This window comes from Hyaena hyaena, unplaced genomic scaffold (assembly GCF_003009895.1).
Source record: "Hyaena hyaena isolate Hyena2069 unplaced genomic scaffold, ASM300989v1 scaffold_267, whole genome shotgun sequence".
Lineage (NCBI taxonomy): Eukaryota > Metazoa > Chordata > Mammalia > Carnivora > Hyaenidae > Hyaena > Hyaena hyaena.
This window is the reverse complement of record NW_024080903.1, coordinates 1,913,621-1,941,108: the sequence shown is the minus strand read 5'-3', so window position 1 is coordinate 1,941,108 and position 27,488 is coordinate 1,913,621. Positions and strand designations below refer to the sequence as shown.

The following is a 27,488-nucleotide window of genomic DNA, read 5'->3' as shown; positions in this document are numbered from 1 at the left end:
CCTGCATCAGGCTCTGTGCTGCCAGCTCGGAGCCTGGAGCCTGCTGCAGATGCTGTGTCTCCCTCTCTCTCTCTGCCCCTCCCCTGCTGTGCTCTCTCTCAAAAACAAATAAACATGAAAACATTTTTTTTACATTAAAGACCACACATGTTTCCACTTGATGTCTTGAGATGTCCAGAACAAATCTCTGCAAATCTGCAGAGATGGGAAACAGGCTAGCAGTGGTCACAGAATAAATGGCAATGATGCTAACTAGGTACAAGATTTTTTTCAGGATGAGGAAGACGTTCTACAAACAGATCATACTATTGGCCCCACAACTTTTTTTTTTTTCTTTTTGAGAGGGCGCAAGCGGGAGCAGGAGAACCCAAGCAGGCTCCATGCTCCGCAGGAGCCTCCGCACCCGCTGGATCCACGACCCGGGGGTCATGCCCTGAGCCAAAATCAAGAGTCGGAGGTTCAACCGGCTCAGCCACCCAGGCCCTCACGGTTCCACAACTCTTGAGAAAAAAACACCTTAACTTGAAAGAACGTCTTAAATACGCAGACGGTACTTCAACTAAGTTTGTTAACAAAAAAGATGTCGTCTGGATGTCGCTGATGGTGGCACCAAACGCAACGTGCTTAGAGCCGCTGAGCCACACGCTTGAACGTGGCGGGACAGCAACCTCAAGTCCTGCGGCTCCATCGCAGTATCTCCGCCTCCGCGGGGACTAGTCTCCTGTTTTCAGGCTGGTTCGAGTCAACCAACTGCATCGGTGTCGGGGGAGCAGGGCTGCCCGATTCGCCCGTGGTGTGGGAGCAAACAGCAGAGCCCCTCTCCGCGACGTCATCCTCTGTGGCCTCCAGCGGTCCCCCTCGCCCCAGGCACCGGATCCGCTGTCCAACCCCTGTCCCCCCCCATCACCAGGGTCCTCAGTCCAGCACCCACTCACACACCTCACGTCAAGTGGACCCCTCTGTCCCGCCCCCCTCCCCCAGCCACGGGGGTGCCCTCTGTCCCGTCCCCCTCCCTCCCCCAGCCACGGGGGTCCTCTGTCCGTTCCCCCTCCCCCAGCCACGGGGGTGCCCTCTGTCCGGTCCCCCTCCCTCCCCCAGCCACGGGGGTGCCCTCTGTCCCGCCCCCCTCCCCCAGCCACGGGGGTGCCCTCTGTCCGGTCCCGAACCCCGCCTCGTTGGTCCCGTCGGCCCTCCCCACCGCCGGGGTCACCGTGGAGGCGCGCTGAAGCTGGGTCCCTGACGGGCCTGGAGGGGACGGACGGCAGCTCCGGTGACGCCGGGCCCCTCCCGACCGCGGCGGCTGCCGGGGAAGACCCAGCTCCGGCAGCCTGCGCGCCGGAACCGCCCGCGCCGGAGCCACCTCCTCGCATGCGCACCGCCGGCGCGCAGACTCCAGCGCCCGGGGCTCCGGACGTCGCGCCGCACGTCGGCGGACACGCGCACGCTCACGTCGGCGCGCACGCACTGTCCGGCGCGGGTCCACGCCGTGAAGCGCCGCGGTGCGGGACTCTTCCGTGGTCGGAGGTGCGGGCGGACGGAGCGGGGGTGAGGGGTCCGGGGAGGGAGGGGCCGGAGAGCTGGGGGGTCGGGGGGCCCCCCCCCTCGGGTCCCCGCGCCCGGGCCGTGGCCCGCCGGGCGTCCCCTTTGCCCAGGGCCCCTCGGGGGGTCTCGCGGCGCCCCTGGGCCCCTCCCCGCGGCGGGAGGAGGGCCGCGGGCGGGGGCGACGCGCAGCCCCCCTGCGGGCGGGGCGGTGGGGCGGGGAGGAGCCGGAGCGTGGGATTCCTGCCCCGCAGGTACCCGAGCGGCCCTGAGGATGTCGTACATGCTCCCGCACTTGCACAACGGCTGGCAGGTGGACCAGGCCATCCTTTCGGAGGAAGACCGGGTGGTGGTCATCCGGTTCGGACACGACTGGGACCCCACTTGCATGAAGATGGACGAGGTCCTGTACAGTATCGCCGAAAAGGTAACGCGCGCCCCCGCCGTCCGGGATCGGCTTCTGCTGTGGCCGATGCTGCTTTTGCTCTGCAAGCCGGCGGTAGACGTGAGAAGCGCGGCTGGAATCCGCCCGGTGCCCTTCCTCTCGCCGTCACGCCTGAGGTGTAGCCCGTTCACCAAGGCGGCGTGGACGCCGTGGCCCTGACGCTGTCGAGTAGGCCCTGTGATTTCTCTGGGAGAAGTTTCCAAAGACTTCCAGATTTTAAAAATGATTCATGATTCCTTCCCTATGGTGGCCCGAACAAACGCCCACAGGCCTTGGCAAGAGCATAGAGTTTACTTAACTAGTTCAGTTTGAAGGGTTATCCCCTTTTGGGACCTTGTTTATTGTATTTGCAAAGCAGAACGTTCGTGTTAATCTGGTTCCTTTCCTTCTATTTTTCCCCTGTGCCCCACCACGCTCTTTGTAAGTCGCTTGATTTGTACCTTAGAGTGATCCCGTTGCACAAGGTGTTAGAAAATAGAATTGTGCTTCCTGGAACTAGTTTTCCTGATGCGCAGGATTAGTACACTGCTTGTCAGTCTTGTCTGCTGGTGCAGAAGTGCAGACACTATTGTATAACTGGGGGCTGGGGGCTTTTCTAAATTTCTTCATGGAGATTTTTTTTTTTTAATTTATGTTTATTTTTGACACACACACACACACACACACACACACACGGCACGAGCAGGGAGGGGCAGAGAGAGAAGGAGACACAGAACCTGAAGCAGCTCCAGCCTCCAGGCTGTCAGCACAGAGCCCCACGCAGAGCTCCCGCCCGTGAGATCCTGACCTGAGCCCAAGTCAGACTCTTAACTGACTGAGCTAACCAGGTGCCTCCTTCATGGTGATTTTAAGATAACTTTAATTTGTAGCAATAAAGCAAAAAACAAATATGTTAGGGTGGTAATAAAATCTTTAATGTATTAATATTCTGTAAGTAATTTGAGAGGTTATTTTATTATTTTGTTTTTTTGTAGTTTATTGTCAGGTTGGTTTCCATTTAACACCCAGTGCTCATCCCCACAAGTGCCCTCCTCCGTGCCCATCTCCTCCCCTCCCCCCCCCGACACCCATCAGTCCTCAGTTTGTTCTCAGCATTCAAGAGTCCTGAGAGGTTATTTTAACAAAGAGTGAAAGTAATAGAAACGTTGAAGCCATCTTTCTTTTTTTTTTTTTAACATTTATTCATTTTCTTTCTTTTTTTTAACATTTCATCTTTCTCAGTGATAAGGGGTTAAAACAACACCTTTTAGTAGGTAACAATAGATGTAAGGATATATTTTGTATTTAGGAAAGGAAAAACTATCTGACCTTCAGAACGGCTGGCTGGCTCAGTAGAGCATGTGACTCTTGATCTTGGGGTCATGAGTTCAAGCTCAACATGGGGTATAGTTTTACTTAAAAAAAAAAAAAAAAAAAACTATCTGGGAGCACCTGGGTGGTTCAGTCAGTTGAGTGGCTGACTTTGGCTCAGGTCATGATCTCACAGTTCGTGGGTTCAAGCCCCGCATCGGGCTCTGTGCTGACAGCTCAGAGCCTGGAGCTGCTTCAGATTCTGTGTCTCCCTCACTCTCCTTCCCCTGCTCATACTCTGTCTATCTCTGTCTCTCTTTCTCAAAAATAAATAAATAAACGTTTAAAAAGCCCAAACTATCCGACCTTCTTCCTTTGCTGATTTTCACTGTCTCCTCTTTGGTACGAGGCAAAGTGAGACGGGGCAACGGTGCTGGGAGCGCTGGGACCGTTCCGTCAGTCAGTCATCGTGAGTGCCAGTTGGGATACTTACCAGAGTGCATCTCAGAGATTCGGATTCTTCTGGACTGGGGTGCGGTCCAGAAGCAGGCCCAGCTCCCCTGGGAATTCTAGTGCGCCTTTCAAAAACGCAGCAGAGGTCAGGGTCCGAATAGGGGTGCTGTGATTAGCAGCCATTCCGCTCCTTTCCTCGAGGAGCTTGAGGAGGTGCCTGGGGGCTCAGGAGAGCAGCAGGTTTCTGTCTCTGGGGCCTCCTACTCGGGGTCAGAAGTCATAAATGAGGTGGTGCCAGGAGTCATGTCTGTCTTCGGCCGTGGCAGTCAGGACCAGGAGCTACCGCGTGGGGGGAAGAGATGCCAGAGAGCACTTTTCTGAGGAACAGATCATTGCCCTGTTGACCCTGAAGTAACTAGGGGTGTGTGCCCTGGATTCTGCGCCGCAGCCGTGGCCTGAGCACCAGGCGCTGTCCGGCACCTGCTGCCTCCGTGCGAGGGGACGGTACTCAGGCAGGTGAGGCTCATTCGGCTCCTCGTATCTGAGCGAAACCCAGCAAAATGCTTTTAGCTCGAAGACAGGTTTTGTGTTCACGTAGAGTTTTAGGGACTTCTACAGGAGCTGTGCTTTACTCACCCCTTTCTGTCCGTTATGTGTCAGGTACAGATCGCATCACCGTGTCCTGGTGGGTGTACTCTTAGGTACTGAACCTATTGATAAGAATGGCTTAATTGGGCCCCGCTTTGAGTTCTTTGTTTTTTAAGGCATTTTTTTCTTTTGTCCAAAAATTTGGATTTCTGTTTTAACAAACTTTTAAAATAATGTTATAGTGGAGTTACTAAAAAGTGCAAACTTGAAATGCATCACAAGATTATTGTTTTATTTTTTTCTTGGTATAAAAGCAAAATAAGAGTTTATAATTCTGTAAGCCCTTTTTGGGGAATCTCAACAGGATTATGTGAAATTTAAAATGTTAGCATACAGAACAACTTAACTCTCTATTTAAAAATCTCCCTCTGCAGAAATAGTGGGGCATGCCCTCATCTTGTTACGAGCCCTGCTTGGATACCGGCTGTTTTAAAGTGAGTAAAAGTTCCTCTGTTTAGGCTGGACTTGATCAGATTGTTTCTTTGGAATGTGGTGTGTTGACTTGATGCTTTGACCCTGCCAACCTCCTGACCCCACCTGGTGCTGCAGGAGTTTGGAGCTGCTCTAAAAACGTAAGAGATGTGCTTAAGGACTTTGCAGATGGGTGATAGAGTGATAATAAACAAAGTTTCCTGTTTATCAGCTGATTTTGTACACAGCTTCAAAGAGAGAAGGTTTCGTGTATCTCTGAGCTGTCTTACCATTTTGTAGGAAGTTTGTCACAGCTCACTGTTACCAAAATCCCATAATGGGACATTTAATTTTTGTGTGGTAAAAAGCCCAAACAAGTAGAGTTTAAAATATGCAAAACTTCAATGATCGTACATTCTCGTTAAATTGTTTATAAGACAAATATATGTATGGAACATTTTAGAAATGACTTTAGGGAGGAGCATCTTTTTTTTTTTAATGTTTATTTTTGACAGAGCATGAGTGGGGGAGGCCAGAAAGAGGGAGACACAGAATCTGAAGCAGGCTTCAGGCTCTGAGCTGTCAGCACAGAGCCCAATGCGGGACTCGAACCCATGAGCCGTGAGCCATGAGATCATGACCTGAGCCGAAGTCAGACACTGAAACGACTAAGCCACCCAGGCGCCCCAGCCTAGGGGGACCATTCTTAAGCATCACGTAAAGTGAGTTGAACTCTACTGGAAGTTGGTGTTCAGTCAAGTGAGGAATCTCATAAGAGCCAACAAAATGTATATGTTTGCTATGGATTTGTGTTTCTGGATATAAGAACCTTGGAGCTGGCCGCAAGCTACGAGGGGCAGTAAGGGTAGGGACTGACCTAGTTTCTGCTACTTACTACCTGTATGGCCTTAAATAAATGGTCTCTGTGCCTCATTGTAGTCATCTGTAGGAAAGGGATAGTAGTGCCTACCCCAGAGGGCAGTCATGAGGTCAGAATTAATATAAAAAGACTTCTAGAACACATCTTGTCACATAGTAAGCAGTATATTCAGTAATTCTTAGCCACTGTTCTTGGTGTCATTACCATTCACATCACAGAGTTTTTAAGAGTTACTGTTGAACTAATCAGGCAGATCTTAGTTTGGGAAAATGAAGTTACCATGCAGTTTTTTGATGGCTTTGACATGAATTAACCTAAAAATTAACTGTTCTAAATAAAATACATAGTGCCAGTTGACAGTCCAGAAGATTTTTTCCAGCATTTTAGGTGGGTTCTTAGCTGGAGGAGGAGAGGAGCTGCGAACAGGAGGGTGGAATGGTGGTTGGCGTCATGTGCCCGCCTTCTGTCTTACTGATTTGCATGCGTTACTTTTCGGAGGCAGTTTGTGTGGCTTGTGGAAGGGCTACTGAACAGCTTAATCAGTGACTTGCTGGAGGGGTGCTTGTAAAATGTGTAGGCAACAGGATCAGAAGGCATTGTTACTATTAGAGATGACCAAAAGAATATATACATTAAGAAACAACTTGATAATAGAAATGAAATTTGTACATAGAGTTCTTGATTTTTTAAAAATATTGTCTAATAGCTGATTGAAATTACTGTAAACATAGCAGGCAAATTATTATTTTAGATATACTAGACTTACGCAAATAAGTTTAAAGTACCATTATAAAAAATGACTTCTAAAAAATAAATAAATAATCCCTGTGGGTAGAGGGGCAGAGAACCTAAAAAAGAGGAAATTCTAATGGTTAAGTAAACTTCAGAGATGCACACGTTGAGATAGTGTGCTGTCGTTTCTTCGGTATATCAGAGATAAAAAGGTGTTCTCTGTGGTGTGGTGAAAGTTGTATTAAAGTACATGTAAAGCTCATATCCTTTAGGAAGGCAGTTTGGCATTGCACACAAAGCCTTGAGAATAGTCATACCTTATGCTCAGTAACCTGCCTCTTCAATAGACAAAGTTTTATGCCCCACAAGACTTTTGCTTTAATTTCTACCATAACCGAAAACAACAGCAACATCTAATGACAGGAGAACATGGTGATGACTGTGACCTCTGGGTTTTGAGCACGTAGACCAGTCATGCTGCCACGTAGGAAACAGACCTGTCCTGTGGTCCCCATGACCACTCCCTGACGTAGGCACTGGCAGGTCATTTGTCAAGGTTCAGAAATGGACAGTTGGGATTTTAACTGGGAACATCCTCTTCACTATTTGGAATGTTATTTGGCTATTAAAAATGATCTTTTTTTTTCTTAATGTTTTTATTTGAGAGACAGAGTATGAGTGGGGGAGGGGCAAAGAGAGACAGAGACACTGAATCCAAAGTAGGCGTCAGACTTTCTCTGAGCTGTCAGCACAGAGCCCGACGCGGGGCTCGAACTCACGAACTGTGAGATCATGACCTGAGCTCAAGTCGGGTGCTTAACCGACTGAGCTTCTGAGAGGTTTTTAAATAACGTGGGTATTTGTTAATGATGCCAGCTAGAGGAAGCAGAGAGTCTGTGATTTCCTCACAAGCGAACATGTGGGTCTGGGGAAAGGGAAACACTTTTCACTTTGACACTCGTACTGTTGATTTTATTTGACTGTTCTATATTTTCAAGTTTTTGTTTTTTTCTTTCAGGTGGTCTGTATACCCCACATGGGGCTTGAACCCATACTCTCAAGATTGAGAGTTGCATGCTGTGCCGACTGAGCCAGCCAGGTGCTCCAGCCGTGTTTTTTAAACAAGTTATATACCGAAGGGCGCCTGGCTGGCTCGGTCATCACAGCATGCAACTGTTGATCTCAGAGTTATGAGTTCAAGACCCACATTTGGGGTAGAGTTTGCTTAAAAATACTGGGCTGGACACACAGTAGTGGTTTTTTCATTCCATCTGTATACTTTAAAAATGAACGTTTTTTTATTTATGTGTATTTTATTTTTGAGAGAGTGTGAGCGAGGGAGGAGCAGAGCGAGAGGGAGCCAGAGGAGCTGAAGCAGGCTCAGTGCGGAGAGCCCAGCGCCCAGCACGGGCTCCAGCCCATGAGCGGCAGGGCCGTGACCTGAGCCGGAGTTGGACACTTAACCCAGCGAACCACCCAGGCGCCCCAAAATGAGTATTTTTCAAGTGGAGAAAATAGACTTCTAGCTTCATTTCACTTTTATAAAAAATACATAGGGTTTTAGTTAACTACAGATTCATGAGTGGGTGTGAAACGTTCAGGCAACATCGTTCAGGCTGTGTGGAAGGCATCGCGACAGAATTCGTGGAACCCACAGTAGGAGAAGCTTTGATAAGTGGAAGGGCTGGGCAGGTTGCACAGATTGCGAAGGAGGCCGCTTGGTGCTTTGTGTGGTCCTCACCTGGCACCCAGATGGGATGTGCCAGCCCTTCCTCTGCAAGTATTTCAGCTGCCGGAGCTTGAAAACCTCCTGTCAGGAAGAAGTACCAGACATCTGAGGGCAGTTGTGTTTGAACTCAGGGTTACGTAATCTTACACTGTCCGAAAACACATTTTAAGTGACATTAACGTGTTTCTCACATTTCAGAATACAAGCTTACGGTTAAAGTTTACTCAATAAGCATTTACTAGTCCTGTGTATGAGTCAGGTACTGTTTGGCTCTGAGGACACATCAGTAAAGAGAACAGATGTGGTTCCTAGCCTTGGAGGCCTCAAATTTGTCTGGAGAACCATAATGTAGTTTATATAGACGAGAAGAAAAGAATTAAGTACTGTGGTGTCACTTCGTTCTTTTACGTCTGAATGAGCTACAGTTTTCTTCCTCATCATTGGAGGCAAAGGGAAAATAGGGCCTGCTCTTAAAGTCTCACTATAAAAACCAACATTTATAGTGAAAAGTATATCACTGAGTTAGGATAATTGAATGTCTTCTTGTATAAAATAGATGTGATGTATTTTGATCACTTTTAAGAGGATGTGGTTTCTTGTGTCCATTTCTGCTTTAACTTGGGAGATGTGGAGGTTCTAGGGACTGGAGCCAGTTGGCTAAATGATTCACACTGAATCTGAAAGGCGTCTTGGGCTTTCATTGGATTGGCAGTTTATGCTTTAGGAGACAAGTATGCGTGTGTGTGTTTGGTTTTACTATAACGTTGACATCTATCGTTTTAAGTTGTGGTATCTCTGTTGTGTTATGCAGAAAGGAATAAAGGAATAATGATAACATGAAATGTAGGGGTAGGCAGCACCTTACGGACACTCAGGGTCACTTTTGCCGGGAAGCTCTACAGAGGCATGTGCTCTACAGGCACATGCTTACCCATCCCTGCTGTCTGAGGGCCGTGGTGATGTGAAAAGAATACTTTCCACAGAGGCCATCTGGACACACAGTGCGTGGTGCGCCTGACTTCACAGCTGCCTTCTCTTCTGTCACCAGGAAAGAGGGAATCGGGGGGTGACGGGAGAGTCCCCAGCTCCACGCCTAGGTCCCTTAGTAACTTCCCTCCTTTCACAGCTAGGCTCTTTGAGAGACCTGCCTTCTGTTGGTCAGACTTCAGCGCTGCGCCATCTTGCTCTGTTTGTTTATTTTGAGAGAGAGAGAGAGAGAGAGAGAGAATCCTAAGGAGGCTCCACATTATCACCCTGAACACATGAACCATGAGATCATGACCTGAGCTGAAGTCAAGAGTCAGATGCTCTACCAACTGAGCCACCGAGACACCCCTATAAGGGCCGTTAAGTTATATCCTTTGTTGTAGAGATTTTATTTTGGAAATTTTTTCTTTGGAAATAATGAAATGTGTACTCAGATTTAAGGATAAGAATGTTCACAGGTGAATAATTAGTATTAATGAAAAATATGAATTATTTTCAGGAAAAATCAGAAAATAATAGAAGAAGGTAAACTAATGACATAGTTGTTTGATGAAGTATTATGTAGCCCTGAAAATTGTCCTTTGGGAAAGTATATAATTTGTATAAGAGAATGCTCATAGTTAAAGCAGGATATAAAATACATATGGTGTGATCACATTTTATCAAAACAGTATAAACAGATTTATATGTGTGTGTATATACTAGAAAAAATGGGAAAGGGTTCAATAAAAATATATTTGTAGGGCACCTGGGTGACTCAGTCCATTGAGCATCCAACTTCGGCTCAAGTCATGATCTCACGGTTCGTGGGTTCACACCCCATGATGGGTTCCGTGCTGACAGCTCAGAGCCTGGAGCCTGCCTCAGATTTCTGTCTCCCTGTTTCTCTGCTCCTCCCCGACTTGTTCTCTCTCTCTCTCTCTTTCTCTCTCTCTCTCAATAATAAACATTAAAAAATAAAAATAAAAATACATTTGTAGCAATTCTGGTGTTCTATCTTATTTACAGTTTTCAGAGTTTTCTAAATCTGCTATGGTGAACTTGCAATTAGAGAAAAAATGAAAGAATATTGGTTAGATACAGCATTATTTGGACTACCAGTCTTAGTACCGGCAAGCGTGCACACCTGAATCAACGAGGGATGTGTGTGGCGGATTCTCGCAGCGTGTTTTAAAGCACTTGTTTACTGCGTGCAATTAAGTATTCGTAGAAGTACAAATCTGGGAAAGTTCAGATAGGTTATTACTGTATCAGCGTGAATAGCCCACTGTGGAGATTTTCTGTGGGCTCTCAGAACTTGCTATTCTGAAAATGGCAAAACGAGGTGTAAACAGCCAGTTGTCAGGGTCCTGAATGTGTTGCATTGTCTCCCTGTGTATTAGCTTTGCTGGGAAAGAATATTGGGGAGCTGGTTTGAAAACTGTCCTCTTCTACACAAATTCTTGTTTCTGTTTTTAATATGCTTTTGTAGAATAAAAACATGGTGTGTTGTTGTACAAGGTTGTTTCAATCTCTTCTAGGTGAAAAATTTTGCAGTTATCTATCTTGTGGATATCACAGAAGTGCCTGACTTCAACAAGATGTATGAGTTATATGATCCGTGCACCGTCATGTTTTTCTTCAGGTATGCTCTCTTTAAACCTGTCATTTCAGGTGAATATTGTTGGTTTGGAAGTCTGATGTAATCAGGAGATCTTCATATTTGACGGTGTTTATGTAATAAAGTCAAGTAACATCGTGAATTTTTTATTTTTTATTTTTTAAAAATTTTTAAATGTTTTATTTATTTTTGAGAGAGAGAGAGAGAGTGTGTGAGCAGGGGAGGGTCAGAGAGAGAGGGAGACACAGAATCTGAAGCAGGCGCCAGGCTCTGAGCTGTCAGCACAGAGCCTGACGCAGGGCTCGAACCCACGAACCGTGAGATCATGACCTGAGCCGAAGTCATATCCCCAACCGACTGAGCCACCTAGGCGCCCCATCATGAATTTTTTAAAAAAAGTTCTGTTGTGGAGATTCAATTTAGAAAGAAGTCACCATTTGATGTTTTGCCAAAATCTCTTACTGTTTGTTGTTAATACAAAAGTTGGTAAATGGCAGTATTAAGCATTAGACCATACTCCGAAAGTGGAGCTCCCTACCTGGTTAGGGACGTTTGGGTGGATTGTATAGGGCGTGTATTAGCTTTATACTCGGTGTAACAAACAAGCACAAATCCAGTAGCTACACCACCACCAGTTACAAGCTCAGTGCTCTCAGTGAGGGTGCGGGCAGGCTCAGCGGGGCCCCGCTCCGGTCTCAGCAAGTCAGAATCACCAGCTGGGCCTTACCTGGACTGTGAGCCTGGGAAGAAGCCACTTGGTTGTTGGCTGAATCCAATTCCTTGGTCCTGGGTCCGAGGTCTCTGGCCTCTTGCTGGCTGTATGCCGGGGCCCCTCCTTGCTCCTGGAGGCCCTTCCGCCTCGGAAGCCTGGACAGTCTGCAATTTCCTGTTCTGCTTTTAAAGGGCTGTGACTGGAATAGATTCATCCAGATAATCCAGGATTAGCTCCTTATTTTAATGTCAGTTGATGAGTAACTTCCAGGACATCTGTGTGTAATGTCATTGGTCACAGCCTTGGTGGTCCTCATATCACAGTCCCAGGCTTGTGGCAGGAAATTCACAGGGTTTCATGTAGGACTTTGCCTACCGCAGTCTGCCCTCTGGCTCCGAAGACTCCCATCCTTCCCATATGCAGAATCAGGTGTGGACAGGGCTTCTTAGGCTCCTGGACACCGCCTGCTGTGGCCCCAGCCCTCCCAGCACAGTGTGGGACAGCGTAGGAAACAGGTCTGGTTTCCCAAGGGGACGTGAGGAGGAAGGGGGCCGACACCCCAGCCCTGGGCGGGTGCTTCCCGGACCTCCCTCCCCTTCTCATGAAAGGCATTTGCAACTGGGCCATTTCCCAGCCTCTTTCAGCCAGCAGCACGTCGGGTTCTGTCCTCTGTCGTCTCCTGTCACCTCCTGTCACTGCACCCTCTGTCCCTTGCAGCCCCTGGCCTGGGTGTCGGGAAGATCCATGAGGCACACCTCCCTCTCTTGTGACAGTGTATCTGGGCTTCAGCAGAAGGTCGTGTGGCTGGCTTTTCTCTGCACTTGCTACTCTGCAGCCATTTCTGGATTTCAGCATCTTCTGCCGTCTTTCTTTGTTCACCGCTCTTATACCAGGTTGTCTCTCTCCTTTCACTGTAAGCAGGGAGAAACCAGGCAGCACCTTCAAGACTTTGCTTGGTATTTCTTCAGTTGAATATCCAAGTGCATCAGTCATGACGTGCTCTCCCCGCAGAACCGCAGGGTGCTGTCACGATGTCCTGCTGGGTAACGGGTCCCTTTCCTCCATCGCCGACAGCGCGAGTTCCTCCCTTCCTGCGGAGCCGGCACCAGCCGTGCTCTCCAAGTCCGTTTCTCCTAACAGGCCCTTGGAGGCAGCCTGGGCCATTTCTGTCGTGCTCCTCGAAACTCCCCAAGCCCTTCTGGGGAGCGGTACCCCCGCTGTCTGCACATGCTGGTGTTTTAGGACGGAGGCTGCTCTCAGAGAAGACGACAGAACATCTCTTTCTGTGACCCAGAGTCCTCACCCTAGGTGTGGCGGGACTTCAGTTAATGTTTTCACCAAAAATGTATATTGAGTCCTGCCAGGTTTTGTGGTCTAGTGCAGGGACGTGGTTCCTGCCATCACAGAACTTCTTCAGTTGGGAACAGCTGAGTGAATTAGCAGAGGGAAACAGGTGCCAGAGGATGGGTATTTATAGACATACAAACACCGAGTCAGGGCGGCAAGGAGCAAGCAGCAGCTTGGGTAGGTTAGGGTGAGCTTGAGCCTTTCAGGGAGCCGGCACACGGGCCTGAGCTTTGTGCCGCGTTCCTCCGGGAGCCTGAGAGAGCATGGAGTGGCTCCTGGGTGATGGTGGGAGACTGGGGGGGAAGGAGTGGGAGGGAAGGGTCCAGACCCCCAGTTTCCCTCCCAGGGGGGTGGAGGGGCAGGGTCCAGACCCTCAGATTCCTGGGCCAGAGTGAGAACATGGAACGTTATCCTAGAAGTGAAATTTTGTGGCAGAAAAGGAACATCAGATTTGCCTTTTGGATGCTCACTCTGTTTAAAAGGTGGCCAAACCAGACTGCAGGATGGAGCACTTCGATCTTGTAGAAGTGAAAAGTTAAATTGATGAAAACTAATCAGTCTTCAGCAAACCTGGAAAAAATTAGTGCACCAGGGACAACCAGGGTTAATATCTTTTGTAAAGTGCACGTGTAAATTCATTTTTAAAAGTAGCCTCTTAAAAAATAAATTTGTGAAGGATTGTCTACATCTCCGATTATAGAAATGCAAAATACAAATTTCACAATTAGTAGGGCTTTTAATAAAATGTACACTAAATGCTCACAAGAGCATCATGAAAAACTCATCCATTGTGTTTCCTGAGTAAATTAGTACAACCGTCTGGGTCCAAGTGACCAAAACTGTGTCCTTTGAGCTTTTGACTACCCTGTGGGATATTTGTCCTAAGGAAACGGAGAAGCCAAGAGAGAGCTGGTCTCCTGTGCAAGCCGTGTGCTTCCACACGAGCAGTTGGGTTTTCATCTTCTCCTAAATCACAGTAGATCCTCTTGACTGTGTGTTCTTGTCTTCAGTGATGTTTAACAAGAGTTTGTAAAGGTGTAAAACAGAAGGCATCTTCTTCGTGGAACTCTTTTTTAGGAGGATTTTTGTGAGCATTGACCGTCCATCCCCTGTTTCCTCTTTGCAGGAATAAGCACATCATGATTGACCTGGGTACTGGCAACAACAACAAGATCAACTGGGCCATGGAAGACAAACAGGAAATGATAGACATAATCGAGACCGTGTACCGAGGTGCCCGCAAAGGCCGTGGTCTGGTCGTGTCTCCAAAGGACTACTCTACAAAGTACAGATACTGAGCTCTCGGCCCGGTGTCTCTGCACGTAAATGTTGCAGAGTCCTTTCCATGTGGGAATATCTTAAACTGTTTAAAGCCTTAGAGCGTTTGGAAGGCTGGACGAGTAGAAGCAGCCCAGGGGGCTGGAGGTTCTCTACAGTAAGGGTTGCATGGCCTCAACTTTCTGCCTGGCCACTGTATTTTTCTATTAGCAAATATCTAGCTGAGATAAATAAAATGTGCAGTGACAGAAAGCCATAATTGCTTATTTCTTAGGAAACTTGACATACAGATTCCGGATCTGGTAGTCAGGAACTAATTGTTAACTTTATGGTTGGAGTGGAATTCAGGCGTGTGTGCTGTGGGGCCGTTGTGTTTTATACACCTGGCCGCGGGAATCTCTGAGGGTTGCCGTAACAGTACCGCGGACAGGGTGACAGCGGAAGTGAAGTGAGTGGGCTCACGAATCTGCCGGCTAGGACTCCAGATCCAGGTGTGCTCAGGGCTGGTGCCTTTGGGGCCGTCATGGAGAATCTGTCCCTGTGCCTCTCCTAGATTCTGCTGGTTTCTGGCAATCTTTGGCCTGATGCTTCACCCAGATCTTCACACGGCCTTCTTCCTGCGTGCGGGTCTCTGTCCAGATTTCCCTGTCTTACAGGGACACCGGTCATTGGATGAGGGCCACCCTTCACAAGTATGACCTCATCTTAACTAATTACATCTGTGATGACCCCATCTCCAAATGAGGGCACATGGGATTAGAACTCCTGACATAGCAATTTACACAGTTCAACCCACAACAGAATCCAAACGCTTGAGTTCAGAAAGAATATACACTTGGGGGAAAAAGTTATCTTTTAGTCTTCTAGTTATAAAAACAGTAAAACAAAATAATGATTCTTAATTTTCCTTTTAAATATAAAGAGTAAGAAGTTCTTATTCCTCCAAAGATTGTATCTAACACACTTAAGCCGGCCCTGTAGGAACTGTGACTCTTCAGTACCTACAGCTGGTTTCCTTATTCCAGTGTTGAGTTTTTCTTACCCGAGCAGCGTGTTGGTGGGTGAGTGGTTAGGATCGCCCCAGGAACATCCTGTGTGGAGCGTGGGGTCACCCCCCAAAGCCCTGTCTGGCGTCCCAGCCAGGCTCTGCCACGAACCGTGGCACGTGGCCTCCTGGAGCTCTGTTGTCTCTGGAGTGCAGGGTGTGTGTGTGTGTGTCTGTGTGTGTCTGTGTGTCTGTGTGTCTGCTGTCCCATGTCTTAGAATAGTGTCCGAACGGTGCCAGGTGGGCCCTCACTGGTGTGAAAGCACTCACTGCTATGGCCAGACTGACTGGTTGAAACACAAGTACAAGCCACAAATACAAACGACGTGCCTTAAGTAGATTTAAAACACAAATGCAAATTCTCAGCTTCGTTACTCCAGCCTAAACTTTCCCATTTACAAAATAGGGTGTATAATCCCATATCAAATGAGGGGCTAGTGGGAACATCCACACGACCCCAAGTACCTGACATAATAGACAGTATTCTACTTCTGGTGTTTCTCCAAGATAGGAAATCCTAGGAAAAGCTCACTGTCACTACTCACCAAGGAAATGCAAATCAAAACCAGGAAATGCCCCTTCGCACCCACTAAGATGCATGTGACTAGATTCAGAGGGTCAGATTACAGGTGTGGTCACGGGGGAGACATTGGAGCCCTCATAGACTGCTGGTGGAGAGGTGGAGCGGTGCAGCTACTTTGGAAAACAATTTGGCAGTTCCTCAAAAATAAAACGGAATTACCATTTGACCCCAGCAATGTCAGTCTTAACCTATCTACCCAAGAGAACTGAACAGGACCTTGGACAGAACATTGGTGGCAGCATTATTCATGATAGCCAAAATGGGGAAACAACTCGCAGGTCCATCAACTGAAGAAAGGATAAACGAAATACGGTACATCTATACGACGGAATATTAGTTGGACATAAGAAATGAACTACCGATGTGGGCTACGACATGGTGAACCTTGAAAACGTCAGGGTGAGTGAAAGAGGCTAGACAGTACATGTATGATTCTATTTATATGAAATATCCAGAATGAGCAAACCCACAGGGGTAGAAAGTATACTAGTGGTTGATTAAGACTACGAGGAGGGGTGGGGCCCCTGGGGGGCTCAGTCAGTTGAGCATCTGACCTCGACTCAGGTCATGATTGCACAGTCTGTGAGCTCGAGCACTGCATTGGGCTCTGTGCTGACAGCTCAGAGCCTGGAGCCTGCTTTGGATTCTTTGTCTCCCTCTCTGTCTCTGCCACCTCCCCTGCTCATGCTCTGTCTCTCTCTCAAAAATAAATAAAACATTTAAAAAAAAAAAAAAGGCTAGGAGGAGGGGAAGGAGGGAGGTGATAGCTAGTGGGAGTGGGTTTCTTCCTGAGACAATGAAAATGTTCTAAAATTATGGTTGTACGCATCTGTGAATGTACCAGAGCCATTGGATTGTTTGTGTTCACTGGATGAATTGCATAGCATGTGAGCTACATCTCAATAAAAGCTTTATTAGCTATTAACAAAAAAATAAGCAAAAAAATTTACACTCCACATTTGTAAACCTACTCTGTGCTTACAGTAAATCTGTGGGATATATAAGTTGTAATAAGTTCACTTACAGTTGATTTTAATGACTTTTTCACTGGTACTCTGTAACTGCAGTATAGTTGAATTTCTAATAGTTTGGTCTCTTCATTCCAAGTTTATATCTTAGTATTATGTACCTACTGTTTACCTTGCCCAGAACTAAGTGTTTTGCAAACCATTTTCTCAAATTCTTCTAAACACCTGCCAGGTGGATAGTTTTTATAGAGGGAAACTAAAGCTTAGGTTGCTCCAAGTTCAAACCTAAATCTGGCATGGCTACCAAACCTTGCCTCACTGCTGCCAGGTTGCTTTATTCAAGTTGAAATTAGCTAGTGTAGAAAGTATACCAATACCCCTGGTTCTCTGAATCTGAATGATTTCTGTTTCCCATCCTCCCCAGGATAGTTTCTGTGCAAAGTCCAGGAATTAGTCGTGGCAGCTAACAAAGAGGCAACAAGCCTGAAGGTACAAAATATATTCAGGGACCCAGTAAGTAATCAAGTACCCCAGGGAAACGGACACAGAGGAGATATGCAAGAGTGTATATTGCAGTATTATTTGGAAACAGTTTTAGTCCAGTGAAAAACATAATTCAAAAGGCTATTACACAGCAGTTAGTGACTGAAGTAGAGCTACACACATCAACATAGATGAATTTGAAAGTACCGACTGGAGAAGCTGGGTGTGAGGTACTATGGTATGATGTCATTTTACATACAGTTCTCAGACGTCCAGAACAGAGTACTGGAACATTAAAACAACCTGCAACCTTGTGTGTTTGTGTTATGTGTTGGTCCCTAGGGTAGACTGCCTTTTTCTAACTTCTGAGCCCGTGCAGAGAAGGGATGAGTTTGTCAGGGCATTGACAAAAATCAAAGCTACCACTATTCTAAAAACCACATCACTGATGTTTCTAAACACGGCACCAAAAGTTTTGTTTCTTAGGTTGCTCAGTTAAAATATAGGATGTGTTCATGGCCTCACCACGTTTCTTTCTTTTTTTTTAATGTATGTTTATTTTTGAGACAGAGACAGAGCACAAGTACGGGAGGGGCAGAGGGAAAGGCAGACACAGAATCAGAAGCAGCTCCAGGCTCTGAGCTGTCAGCATAGAGCCTGATGCAGGGCTTGAACTCACAAACCGTGAGATCATGACCTGAGCTGAAGTCAGATGCTTCATCCACTGAGCCACCCAGGTGTCCCGGCCTCACCAGGTTTCTTATCTGAAAGTTGAGGTGCTAACTGGGAAAGCTGTGATGTCTTGAAAATCAGAATGGGGAACTTTGGGAGGACTCACTTTATGTGGGTGCCATTTTGAATAGTTTTTCCTATATCATTTTTATTAATGGCTTTTAAAATGAATCTGGTTATAGTATCCTTTTACGGCAGTTTTACAATTATCATCAAAAGCTATACAAAGAACACCAACAGTGTCGTAATGAGGTTTGTACTGCCTTGATGCTATATTGGAGCGACACCCCACTAGTTTTCCCCAGCCATTGCAATGGCCCACATCCTCCTTCTGGCCTTTGGTTTTCTTGTTCAGTCAAGTGGTCAAGCTCTCACACATCTCCATGGACAAAAAGCATCATATAAAAGATTACAAAGTATTTTGAAACTCTTGAAATTCATTCATTAACTTAATTAAAAAAAAAAAAAATCTTTGAGCAGCTCCTGGGTCCCAGGGCTGAGCAAAATCAATCTGGTTTCTTGCTGCCTTGTGAAGATAACCAAATGATCACGTAGAAGTGAACTTACAACTGTGATAGTCAATAGGTAGAGTGCTAGGACATTATGTAAAAAGTAGATCTGACCCAGATGCGGATTCAGGGAAAGAATCTCTCAGGAAAGTATTTTCAAGCTGAGATCAGGTATTTAAAAAGCTAACTAAGAGGGTGTAGGGGGATTGCATTCCAGAAGAGAACCTGTGGGGAGCAGAGGCCCATGGTGGGAGGAGGCTGGGCTTGCCTGGGAACTGGGCCATTGCTGGGGTTGGGTGAAGTGGCCACAGGCTGGGGATTCAGCTCTGGGAGGCTTTGCCTTGGGAACCAGGGGTAGCGTGATGAGATTTTGGTTCTGAGAAGATCTTTCTGTCCCCTTGGAGGAGGTAAAAGGGGATTTGGGAAGAGAGTTAAAAGTCTGTGGTGATAGGGGCACCTGGGCAGCTCAGTCAGTTGAGCATCTCACTTCAGCTCAGGTCATGATCTCATGGTTCGTGAGTTGGAGCCCCACATCAGGGACTCTGCTGTCAGCACAGAGCCTGCTTCAGATCCTCTGTGTCCCTTTCTCTCTGCCCCTCCCGGGCTCTCTCTCAAAAATAAACACGAAAAAAATTTTGAGATGTAAAGCTTCTGCACGGCAAAGGAAACAATCAATAAAACTAATAGGCAACCGATGGAATGTGAAAAGATAGTCCCAAATGACATCGGATAAAGGGCTAGTATTCAAGATCTATAAGGAACTCAGCAAACTCCACACCCAAAAAACAAATAATCCAGTGATGAAATGGGCAGAAGACATGAACGGACACTTCTCCAAAGAGGACATCCAGATGGCCAACAGACACATGAAACAGTGCTCAGCATCCCTCCTCATCAGAGAAATACAAATCAGAACCACACTGAGATACCACCTCACACCGGTCAGAGTGGCTGAAATGAGCAAATCAGAGAACTCTAGATGCTGGCGAGGATGTGGAGAAACGAGCACCCTCCTCCACTGTTGGTGGGAATGTAAACTGGTGCAACTCCTCAGGAAAACAGTATGGAGGTTCCTCAAAACATTAACGATAGGACTCCCCTATGACCCAGCAGTAGCACTGCTAGGAATTTACCCAAGGGACACAGGAGTGCTGAGGCACAGGGACACATGGGCCCCAGTGTTCATAGCAGCACTCTCAACAATAGCCAAAACATGGAAAGAGCCTAAGTGTCCATCAACGGACGAATGGATCAAGAAGATGTGGTTTATCTATACCATGGAATACTACATGGCAATGAGAAAGAATGAAATCTGGCCTGTGTAGCAACATGGATGGAACTCGAGGGTGTCAGGCACAGAAGGACCAAAACCATATGTTTTCACTTATAAGTGGAACAGGAGAAACTTAACAGAGGACCGTGGTGGAGGAGAAGAGGAAGAATAGTGGGGGAGAGGGAGGGAGGCAAACCATGAGAGACTCTTGAATGCTGAGAACAAACTGAGGGCTGATGGGGGTGGAGGGGGAGGGGAAGGGGGCTGATGAGTATGGAGGAGGGCACTTGTGGGGATGAGCACTGGGTGTTATATGGAAGCCAACTTGACAATAAATTATAAAAGAAAAAAATAAAATAAAATAAAAAATTATTTAGGGGCACCTGGGTGGCTCAGTCGGTTAAGTGCCCTAGTTTGGCTCAGGTCATGATCTCATGGTTTGTGAGTTCAAGCCCTGAATCCACCTCTGCACTGACAGCTGAGAGCCTGCTTGGGATTCTCTCTTCCTCCCTCTCTGCCCCTCCCCCACTTGTGCTTTCTCTCTCCCTCTCAAAAATAAATAAACTTTTTTAAAAAAGGAAATTAAATGTGAGAATTAAAACTTCAGACAATTGCATCCAGAACTAGTGCCTTACAAATGTAGCCCTTTGGGGGCGCCTGGGTGGCTTAGTCGGTTAAGCGTCCGACTTTCGCTTAGGTCATGATCTCGCGGTTCGTGGGTTCGGGCCCCGCGTCGGGCTCTGTGCTGACTGCCAGCTCAGAGCCTGGAGCCTGTTTCAGTCTGTGACTCCCTCTCTCTCTGACCCTCCACCTCTCACGCTGTCTCTCTCTCTCCTAGAAATAAATAAAAATATTAAAACAAAAAAACAAAAAAACAAATGTAGCCCTTTGTTACTAAGCTTGGTCATCTTATAAGTTCCAAACTTTTGTGTTAAATGAGTTTTAAATTGCAAGTATAAGAATATAGTATTTGATATTGAATTCACAACATTTCACTTAAGTATTTTATGAATAAACTGCTTGCTACTGAAGTTCCATATTAATCTAGTTTAGATTGGAATAAGCACATATAAGCACATGTAAACTCATTTGCTACTTTCCCCTTTTTCTTTATGGAAGCATTTTGATTTCTTTTAAATATATGTGTGTGCCAGAGAATATCAATCCTTTATAAAAATTAAGGAACATGTTGAAACAGGTATGATATTCTAAAATGTCAAATAATCTCTCTAAAGGTTTGAGTGAATATTCAAGACTTTAAATGTCAGACTATAAAAGAGGAAAGAGGATCTGCTCGGAACTTTCTTTAGAAAGAAGTTAGTATTTTTTGGACAGTATTACTGTTTTTGTTTTATTTTTTAAGTAGGCTCCATGCCCAATGTAGGGCTTGAACTCATGACCCTGAGATCAAGAGTCACACGCTCTACCAAATGAGCCAGTCAGGTGCCCCTAATGTTTTTATTTTAGTTAATAACTAATAGAAACTTTCTTTTCTACCTACTTAATCTCTTAAAAATCCTGGATTTTGAATTGTGATCTATGTTATTAATGAGGACTCATATCTGTTTGGTTAACTTCAATTCAAATGTCTAGTTTCTACTAAAATTATAATAGCAGCTAAAATGCTTTCAGATTTTTCACATAATCCAATAGAACTATCATGATTTTAAGTCACCAAGAATACTGAATTTAAATAATGCCATTTTAAAACTTTGGATTAAAAAAAGAAAGACATGCACCACTGTTGGGAAGTATAAAATGATTCATTTTTACTTCATTTCTTAAATGCATTCGACTAATGTACGTGGTCTTTAGTCACACTTCTGACCTTCATGAAACATGCAGAGCATTCATGGTGACGGTGTTCCTTATAGTGTTATAATAGTGAGATGGTGGGAAATAGCGTCAATGTCCAAGGAACAGTTAAGGAAATGGTTAAATTATTACATCCATGTGATAGAATAGTAGTCAGCCATAAAAAATTTTTTTCAGATGGAAAAATGTTTATGGTATGAAAAGAGAACAGATTATAAACAACATAATCAACCATATATAAAATTGTAATGTTTACAGTGGATAATTCTAAACTGTAGAATGATGAGTGATTTTGGCTTTTGTATGAATACAATTTAGCTCATATGCAGGAATCATGTTATTTTTACAATGAGAGCCTATTACCGACCTCCTTTAAGGTGATCATAGCTCTATTTTACTTTGGCTCTGAGAGGTGAATTGGCCGATTATTTGAAAATGTCTCTGTATAACCTACGAAATAAGCTGAAGTGTGATCTTTGCGCTTCTCCTTGGTAACCACCTCCACAGGGGCAGGGGGGTGGGGGTGAGCTAGGACTAGACGAGCTGTTTTCTTGGGTTGGGTTGGGTTGGGTTGGGTTTGCAGAACACTGCTATCAGAATCTGGACTAACAGATTAAAGGGGCTCTTTCCAAGAACTGTATGACTGGAAAAGCTGAGTTAGAATGCAGTTATTTGAAAAGCAGTCTCCATCAGAAAACAGCTTATGATATTTTTAAAAAAGATCTATATAGAACTTAATTCAGGAAAAGAAATTGACCTAACATAGCTTATGCTTTTCTCCCAGGTCTTAGGAATACGAGGTGCGCAGTTGAAAGATGCTCTGCCCTTTTCCAACCGTCTTTCTCAAGTGGTTAATCACCTTCTAAACTATGTTCTTACTGCATTGTTCTCTTAATCTTTCATTTCATTAAAAGGAATTTTTAAATTAAATTAAAAAATCAGAACTCATATTATGCAACATATTATGCAACATATTATTCAAAAAGCACAGCTTTGACTTTATCACATTTTGAAGTGACTGGTCTACTGTCTTCAGATCTGCAAGAAAAAATTTGAAAGAGGTAACGGTTGGTTTAGATACCAATTAATGTACAGTTAGATAACCTGGAACCCAAAGCTTTTAATAAATTACCTTAATTTCCTGTAATTATTTTTTTAATGTTTATTTATCTTTGAAAGAGACGGGGTGCCTGGGTGGCTCAGTTGGTTAAGAGTCCGACTTCGGCTCAGGTCGTGATCTCATGGTTCGTGGGTTCGAGCCCCATGTCTGGCTCTGTGCTGACAGCTCAGAGCCTGGAGCTGCTTCAGATTCTGTGTCTCCTTCTCTCTCTCTCTGACCCTCCCCTGCTCACGCTGTCTCTCTCTCTCAGAAATAAATAAAACATCAAAAAAATTGTTTAATAAAATTAAATTTAAAAAATTTGTCAAATAAATGTTAAAAAATTTTTAAATAAATAAGTAAAACATTTGTGGATTGGAAAAATTCAGTATACAGAAAAACACAGATGTTTTCATTTTTGAAGATGGAGTCAGCGTGGATTCACAACTGCAGGTGTATAAATGGCGTGTTCTCTTCAAACACCGAAACCCGACTCCTGCATCAGTGTTCCTCCACCGTGACTGACCACGCAAGTACCCGGAGGGAAGACCTCCCCCGCCACCCGCTCACTGCCTACCTGCCACTACATGACTGCGGGAAAGGTGTTACAGAGTCATTGCATGGGGAGACTGACAAAGTGCCAGATCTGTCAGAATACAGAGCAGCGGTTTTTAACGTTTCGGGGTCCCCACACTGGAACACGGGCTTGAGAAGTGTGCAGAATGCTCTGAGGCTCACAGCACAAGCCAGCCCCGCATTAACCCTGACCTCGCACAACCAACAAACGTAGATTTATGCAAACATCTCCACTTATTTAGGTCTTTTCATTTAGAAGACAGTACCGCTTTTAAACACGCTTGGACATCTGACCTTCTCTCAGGCTGCGTAGACATCATGTGGTGAGGTTTCCACACCTATTTGATCATTTGACTTGTTGCCTAATATTTAGTGGTTTTGACCAATTTAAAACACAAGCTAGATCTGGGTGACGGGGGAAGGGACTGGCTGTCCCGTGCCTGCACCTGCAGCGTGCCAGATCGCAGAGCTTCCTGCCCTGAGGCTCTCCTCTGCTCACCAAGTCAGCCCCGCGGGGGGGGGGGGGGGGGGGGGGGGGNGTAGAATCAAAATAGGAGGTGCCCAGGGTCCCACCCCACACCCCCCCCCGGAGAACAGAGAATTCGAAGGTACTGTGGGGCGGGGGGGGGGGGGGGCGGGGGGGGCGCTCAGGGCAGGTGGGCCCCCTCCGAGGCAGCCTGATTGGGTGAAGCTGTGTCTTCCACCCTAGAGACACGGCGTCTGCAGTGCTTTCCGGCAGCAGCAGGACCCCAGATGTAGATATTTATAAGTCACTGAAAGGTGAACTGGTTCTGATCGAGCAGAAGTGGGGATAATCTGCCAGCTGACTTAGGATAACAATTATAAAAGAGCTGGTAAAACAAGGAAAACAAGGCACCTAATTGTTCAGTCAGAACTGCTTATACAATCAGAAATATTATAATGAGAATAACCTATTATTCTAATATATCAGAATAAAATAGACATAAGTATCTCAATAAAATAAAGTTGTGACTCTCTGCATATGGCACATGGATATAAATCCAGCCTGAGACCCGAAGCCAAGCATTTATTTGCATCTTCCCAAGACTGAATGCAACATCCCACTGAAAAGGTTTGCACTGCGAGAGGCCGGGGTGGAATGTTCACGAACCACTGTGCTGGGTGAGGGCTCAATGCACACGCGTCTTCTTCCAGCGGTCGTATGGACTCGTTGTCTCTGACAGAAACTATTTTATAACCCCCAATCTCTAACTCGTCATAATTTGTGTTTTGACAGAAGTATAATTTGAGGAGTGGTTGTGAAAAGCACTTTAATAAAATCCAATTTCTAAATGGTAGAGCTTATCATTTAAACTGTACACTTTTGGGGGCGCCTGGGCGTTCGGCTTCGGCTCAGGTCATGGTCTTGCGGTCCCTGGGTTTGAGCCCCGTGTCGGGCTCTGTGCTGATGGCTCGGAACCTAAAGCCTGCTTCAGATTCTGCTCGTGCTCTGTCTCTCTCTCTCAAGAATAAATAAACATTAAATTTTTTTTTTAATAAATAAACTGTATACTTTTTAAGGAACTATGACAAGGAGTGTTTCTCTTAGTCTATTTGGAAAAGAGCATTTGTTCATGTCCGTATTATTCCTGACGATTTTCCATGTAGTGCAGAGGCAATAATCCCCACAGTGTATTTTTCAAGATGAAAGCAATCAAAATATATGCCAAAGACAGACATTAATTTCCTAATAATGGCCTTACCATTTGTTCTTTACTAGAATTTTCAATCCCAGCTTGCACCATTAAGTCATTCACATTCTTCTGTAAATCTTCAATGCGATTTCCCATTTCTTCCAGTACAATGTTAAGGAGAATTGTATGCGGGGTACAGAGCACCAGCCAGAAAATCCTGAGAGACCTTGCTTCAAATTGCAACTACTCATCGAGGCTGTTGACAAAAATGCCCTGGCAGTGCAACTTTTAAAACGAAGGATTCAAAGACTGCATGTACTAATACCTTAAGGTCAGTGCAAATGAACTATTTCCTGAGGTTTTTGTAGTGTGTCTTTAACCTTTGAATTGTAAGCTCAGTTCTCTTATGTTTATTTTTGAGAGAGAGACAGAATGAGCAGGGGAGGGGCAGAGAGAGAGACACAGATTCCAAAGCAGGCCTCAGGCTCGGAGCTGTCAGCACAGAGCCTGATGCGGGGCTCCAGCCAACAGAACCGTGAGATCATGACCTGAGTGGCAAGTGGATGCTTAACCAACTGAGCCACCCAGGTGCTCCTCTTTTAAACAATTTTTTTTTTAATAGTTTATTGTCGAGTTGGTTTCCATAGAACACCCAGTGCTCATCCCCACAAGTGCCCTCCTCCATGCCTATCACCCCCCTTCCTCTCCCCCCACCCCCCACCTGCCCTCCGTTTGTTCTCGGCATTCAAGAGTCTCTCATGGTTTGCCTCCCTCCCTCTCCTCCACTATTTCCCCCCTTCTTCTCCCCCATGGTCCTCCGTTAAGTTCCTCCTAATCCTCCTATACGTGCAAACATATGGTATCTGTCCTTCTCTGCCTTATTTTGCTCAGCACAGCACCCTCGAGTTCCATCCATGTTGCTACACATGGCTCTTTTAAACAATTCTTAAGGAATAAATTCAATTGGTAAAGTGAGCTCTAGCCCTCTAAGTCTTAGGACAGATATTATGCTTATCTGGATTTGCTCAAACTGGAAACAAACATTCTACCCTAATTCTGTTTGAATTCATGTCTTAACAAGACAGTGAGCTGCGGAAGTTGCAAAACCAAACAAAACGCAGGTCAGGAGAGCCATGTAAGGCACCCTGTGTTGAAGACATTCCATATGATGTTTGCAAGTTTCTGATTCCTTGGAAGCGCATACATGTTACTCAGCAGGACTACTCAGATTTATTCAGGGCTTGGTGGGAAATCCGCCTGGGTGGCAGTATTGTGCATCGCTCTCCACACACAGCGCTGTAGGGCTGGTCAAGCAGGAAGTAATTACCTGTGAGTGCTAATTAGTACATCAGGATATCATGGAAAGGCACAAATGTAAACACCAGGAAATTGTAGGTCAAAAACTACCCATTAATAGCAGACAAAAAGATATCCCTGGACAATTTTACAGTTCAAAAGCATTATAGTATTTGTTATAAGATAGAAAGGATATTTCTTAGGTTCAGTGTTGCAGTTAGAGCTTGAAAATGTTCTTGAAGTTCCTGAAATAGGTTTTCTGCCTGAAAAAATGAACCATGAGACAATTGAATATATTTACTCTTGATGTAGGACGTTTTAGCATCAGGGAATAGAACCTCCTTATAAATATATAGTTAGATTTTGGACAAGGTGCCAAGACCTTTCAATTCAAAGGCTAAGAAGAACTCTTTTCGAAACCGTGCAGGAACGACGAGATGGCCAAATACTACCTAAATAAGCAGATGGACCCCACACTGTGCGCAAAAATTAACTCAAAATGATCATACACCTAAATGTAAGCACTAAAACTATCAAATGTCCAGGAGGAAAATTAGGAGAGTGCCCTAAAAACCTTGACGGGCGGCAGTCCGTCTCCCGCCCCCTGGGGTAGGTCCTAGCTGGGGCTGGGGTCCGAGCAAGCGCGGGGGCTTGCCAAGCTGAAGCTCCCTCCTCACCCCCGAGTCTGATCCCCATTTCAGAGATGGGAATGCAGAGGCCGGTGTCCCTGCACGGGCTGCACTCACAGAGGCGGGTGCTTCGGCCTCCACCAGGAGGTTTCCCTTCAGAGGGTTTGGTTTTAACCTTTGTCAAGAAAATGTAAAGTACGTATAACCTAACACTCTTGGCCAGAAGACAAAGCAGCCTTTGAATACAGCTTCCGGGCGGACGGGAAGCGAGGAGACGCGGGGCCCCGAAGGGTCTGCGCCTGGGGGGGTCGGGGGGGGGCCTGCCTCAGTTTCCCCTTCGGCTCGCCCTCCCGCGTCCCGGCCCTAGTCCAGGACCCCAGGCGGGGGGCTGGGGGGACGCGCAGTCCGGGAGGGGGTGCGGCGCCCAGATGGGGGCAGGGCGGGGAGGGGCGCGGAAGGGTGGGGGGGTCCCCGCTCACCGCGTCCCGCAGCGCGTCCCCGCCCGGGGCTCTGGGTCCTCGCGCGTCCATGCCGGCGACGCGGGCGGTGCAGGCGGCCCCGCGGGGCGGGTGCGGGCGGGGCGGGGCTCCGGGCGGTGCTGGGCCGACCCCGCCCCGCCGATCCCCGCCGCGCAGAGACGCGCGGCCGCGGGATGACGCCCCAGAAGGCAGCCGCAGGGCGTGGCTGCTCGCGCCGCCCACCGGGGGCGGGCCCGGGAGGGGCTCGGGGAGGGGCTAGGTGAGGTCGCTTCTCCTGGGGGGAAGGGCTCCGGGG

The 27,488-nt window shown here is 46.4% G+C and overlaps 2 protein-coding genes across 12 annotated transcripts; one reads left to right on the top strand and one right to left on the bottom strand.

Moving 5' to 3' along the window:
* Positions 1 to 1,419: 1,419 nt before the first annotated feature.
* Positions 1,420 to 14,303, top strand: TXNL4A (thioredoxin like 4A). 3 transcript variants are annotated; one of them, XM_039245833.1, is made up of 4 exons: positions 1,420 to 1,524; positions 1,794 to 1,966; positions 10,635 to 10,738; positions 13,900 to 14,303. In XM_039245833.1, exons 2-4 carry the CDS (start codon positions 1,814 to 1,816, stop codon positions 14,069 to 14,071), a joined length of 429 nt encoding a protein of 142 aa, XP_039101764.1. In that variant the 5' UTR covers positions 1,420 to 1,524; positions 1,794 to 1,813; the 3' UTR covers positions 14,072 to 14,303. The 3 variants fall into 3 exon arrangements, with proteins under 3 accessions (XP_039101764.1, XP_039101765.1, XP_039101766.1); XM_039245834.1 differs by having other exon boundaries at positions 1,471 to 1,545; XM_039245835.1 differs by lacking the exon at positions 1,420 to 1,524 and adding an exon at positions 4,750 to 4,809 and having other exon boundaries at positions 1,877 to 1,966.
* On the bottom strand, positions 7,716 to 27,375 carry HSBP1L1 (heat shock factor binding protein 1 like 1). 9 transcript variants are annotated; one of them, XM_039245836.1, is made up of 4 exons: positions 27,194 to 27,375; positions 26,282 to 26,348; positions 24,859 to 24,953; positions 7,716 to 8,208 (listed from the first exon to the last, which is right to left on the bottom strand). In XM_039245836.1, exons 1-4 carry the CDS (start codon positions 27,242 to 27,244, stop codon positions 7,996 to 7,998), a joined length of 426 nt encoding a protein of 141 aa, XP_039101767.1. In that variant the 5' UTR covers positions 27,245 to 27,375; the 3' UTR covers positions 7,716 to 7,995. The 9 variants fall into 9 exon arrangements, with proteins under 9 accessions (XP_039101767.1, XP_039101774.1, XP_039101771.1 ...); XM_039245843.1 differs by lacking the exon at positions 7,716 to 8,208 and adding an exon at positions 12,393 to 13,343 and having other exon boundaries at positions 27,194 to 27,365; XM_039245840.1 differs by lacking the exon at positions 7,716 to 8,208 and adding an exon at positions 14,406 to 14,700 and having other exon boundaries at positions 27,194 to 27,368.
* Positions 27,376 to 27,488: the final 113 nt, after the last annotated feature.

Coding starts and splice junctions, on each gene's coding strand:
- TXNL4A (XM_039245833.1), top strand. CDS start 1,814: ATGTCGTACATGCTCCCGCACTTGCACAACGGCTGGCAGGTGGACCAG. Junction 1,967..10,634: donor TGTACAGTATCGCCGAAAAG/GTAACGCGCGCC, acceptor AATCTCTTCTAG/GTGAAAAATTTTGCAGTTAT. Junction 10,739..13,899: donor ACCGTCATGTTTTTCTTCAG/GTATGCTCTCTT, acceptor TCCTCTTTGCAG/GAATAAGCACATCATGATTG.
- HSBP1L1 (XM_039245836.1), bottom strand. CDS start 27,244: ATGGACGCGCGAGGACCCAGAGCCCCGGGCGGGGACGCGCTGCGGGAC. Junction 26,349..27,193: donor GGGACGCGCTGCGGGACGCG/GTGAGCGGGGAC, acceptor TCATTTTTTCAG/GCAGAAAACCTATTTCAGGA. Junction 24,954..26,281: donor TGCAACACTGAACCTAAGAA/ATATCCTTTCTA, acceptor TTAACATTGTAC/TGGAAGAAATGGGAAATCGC.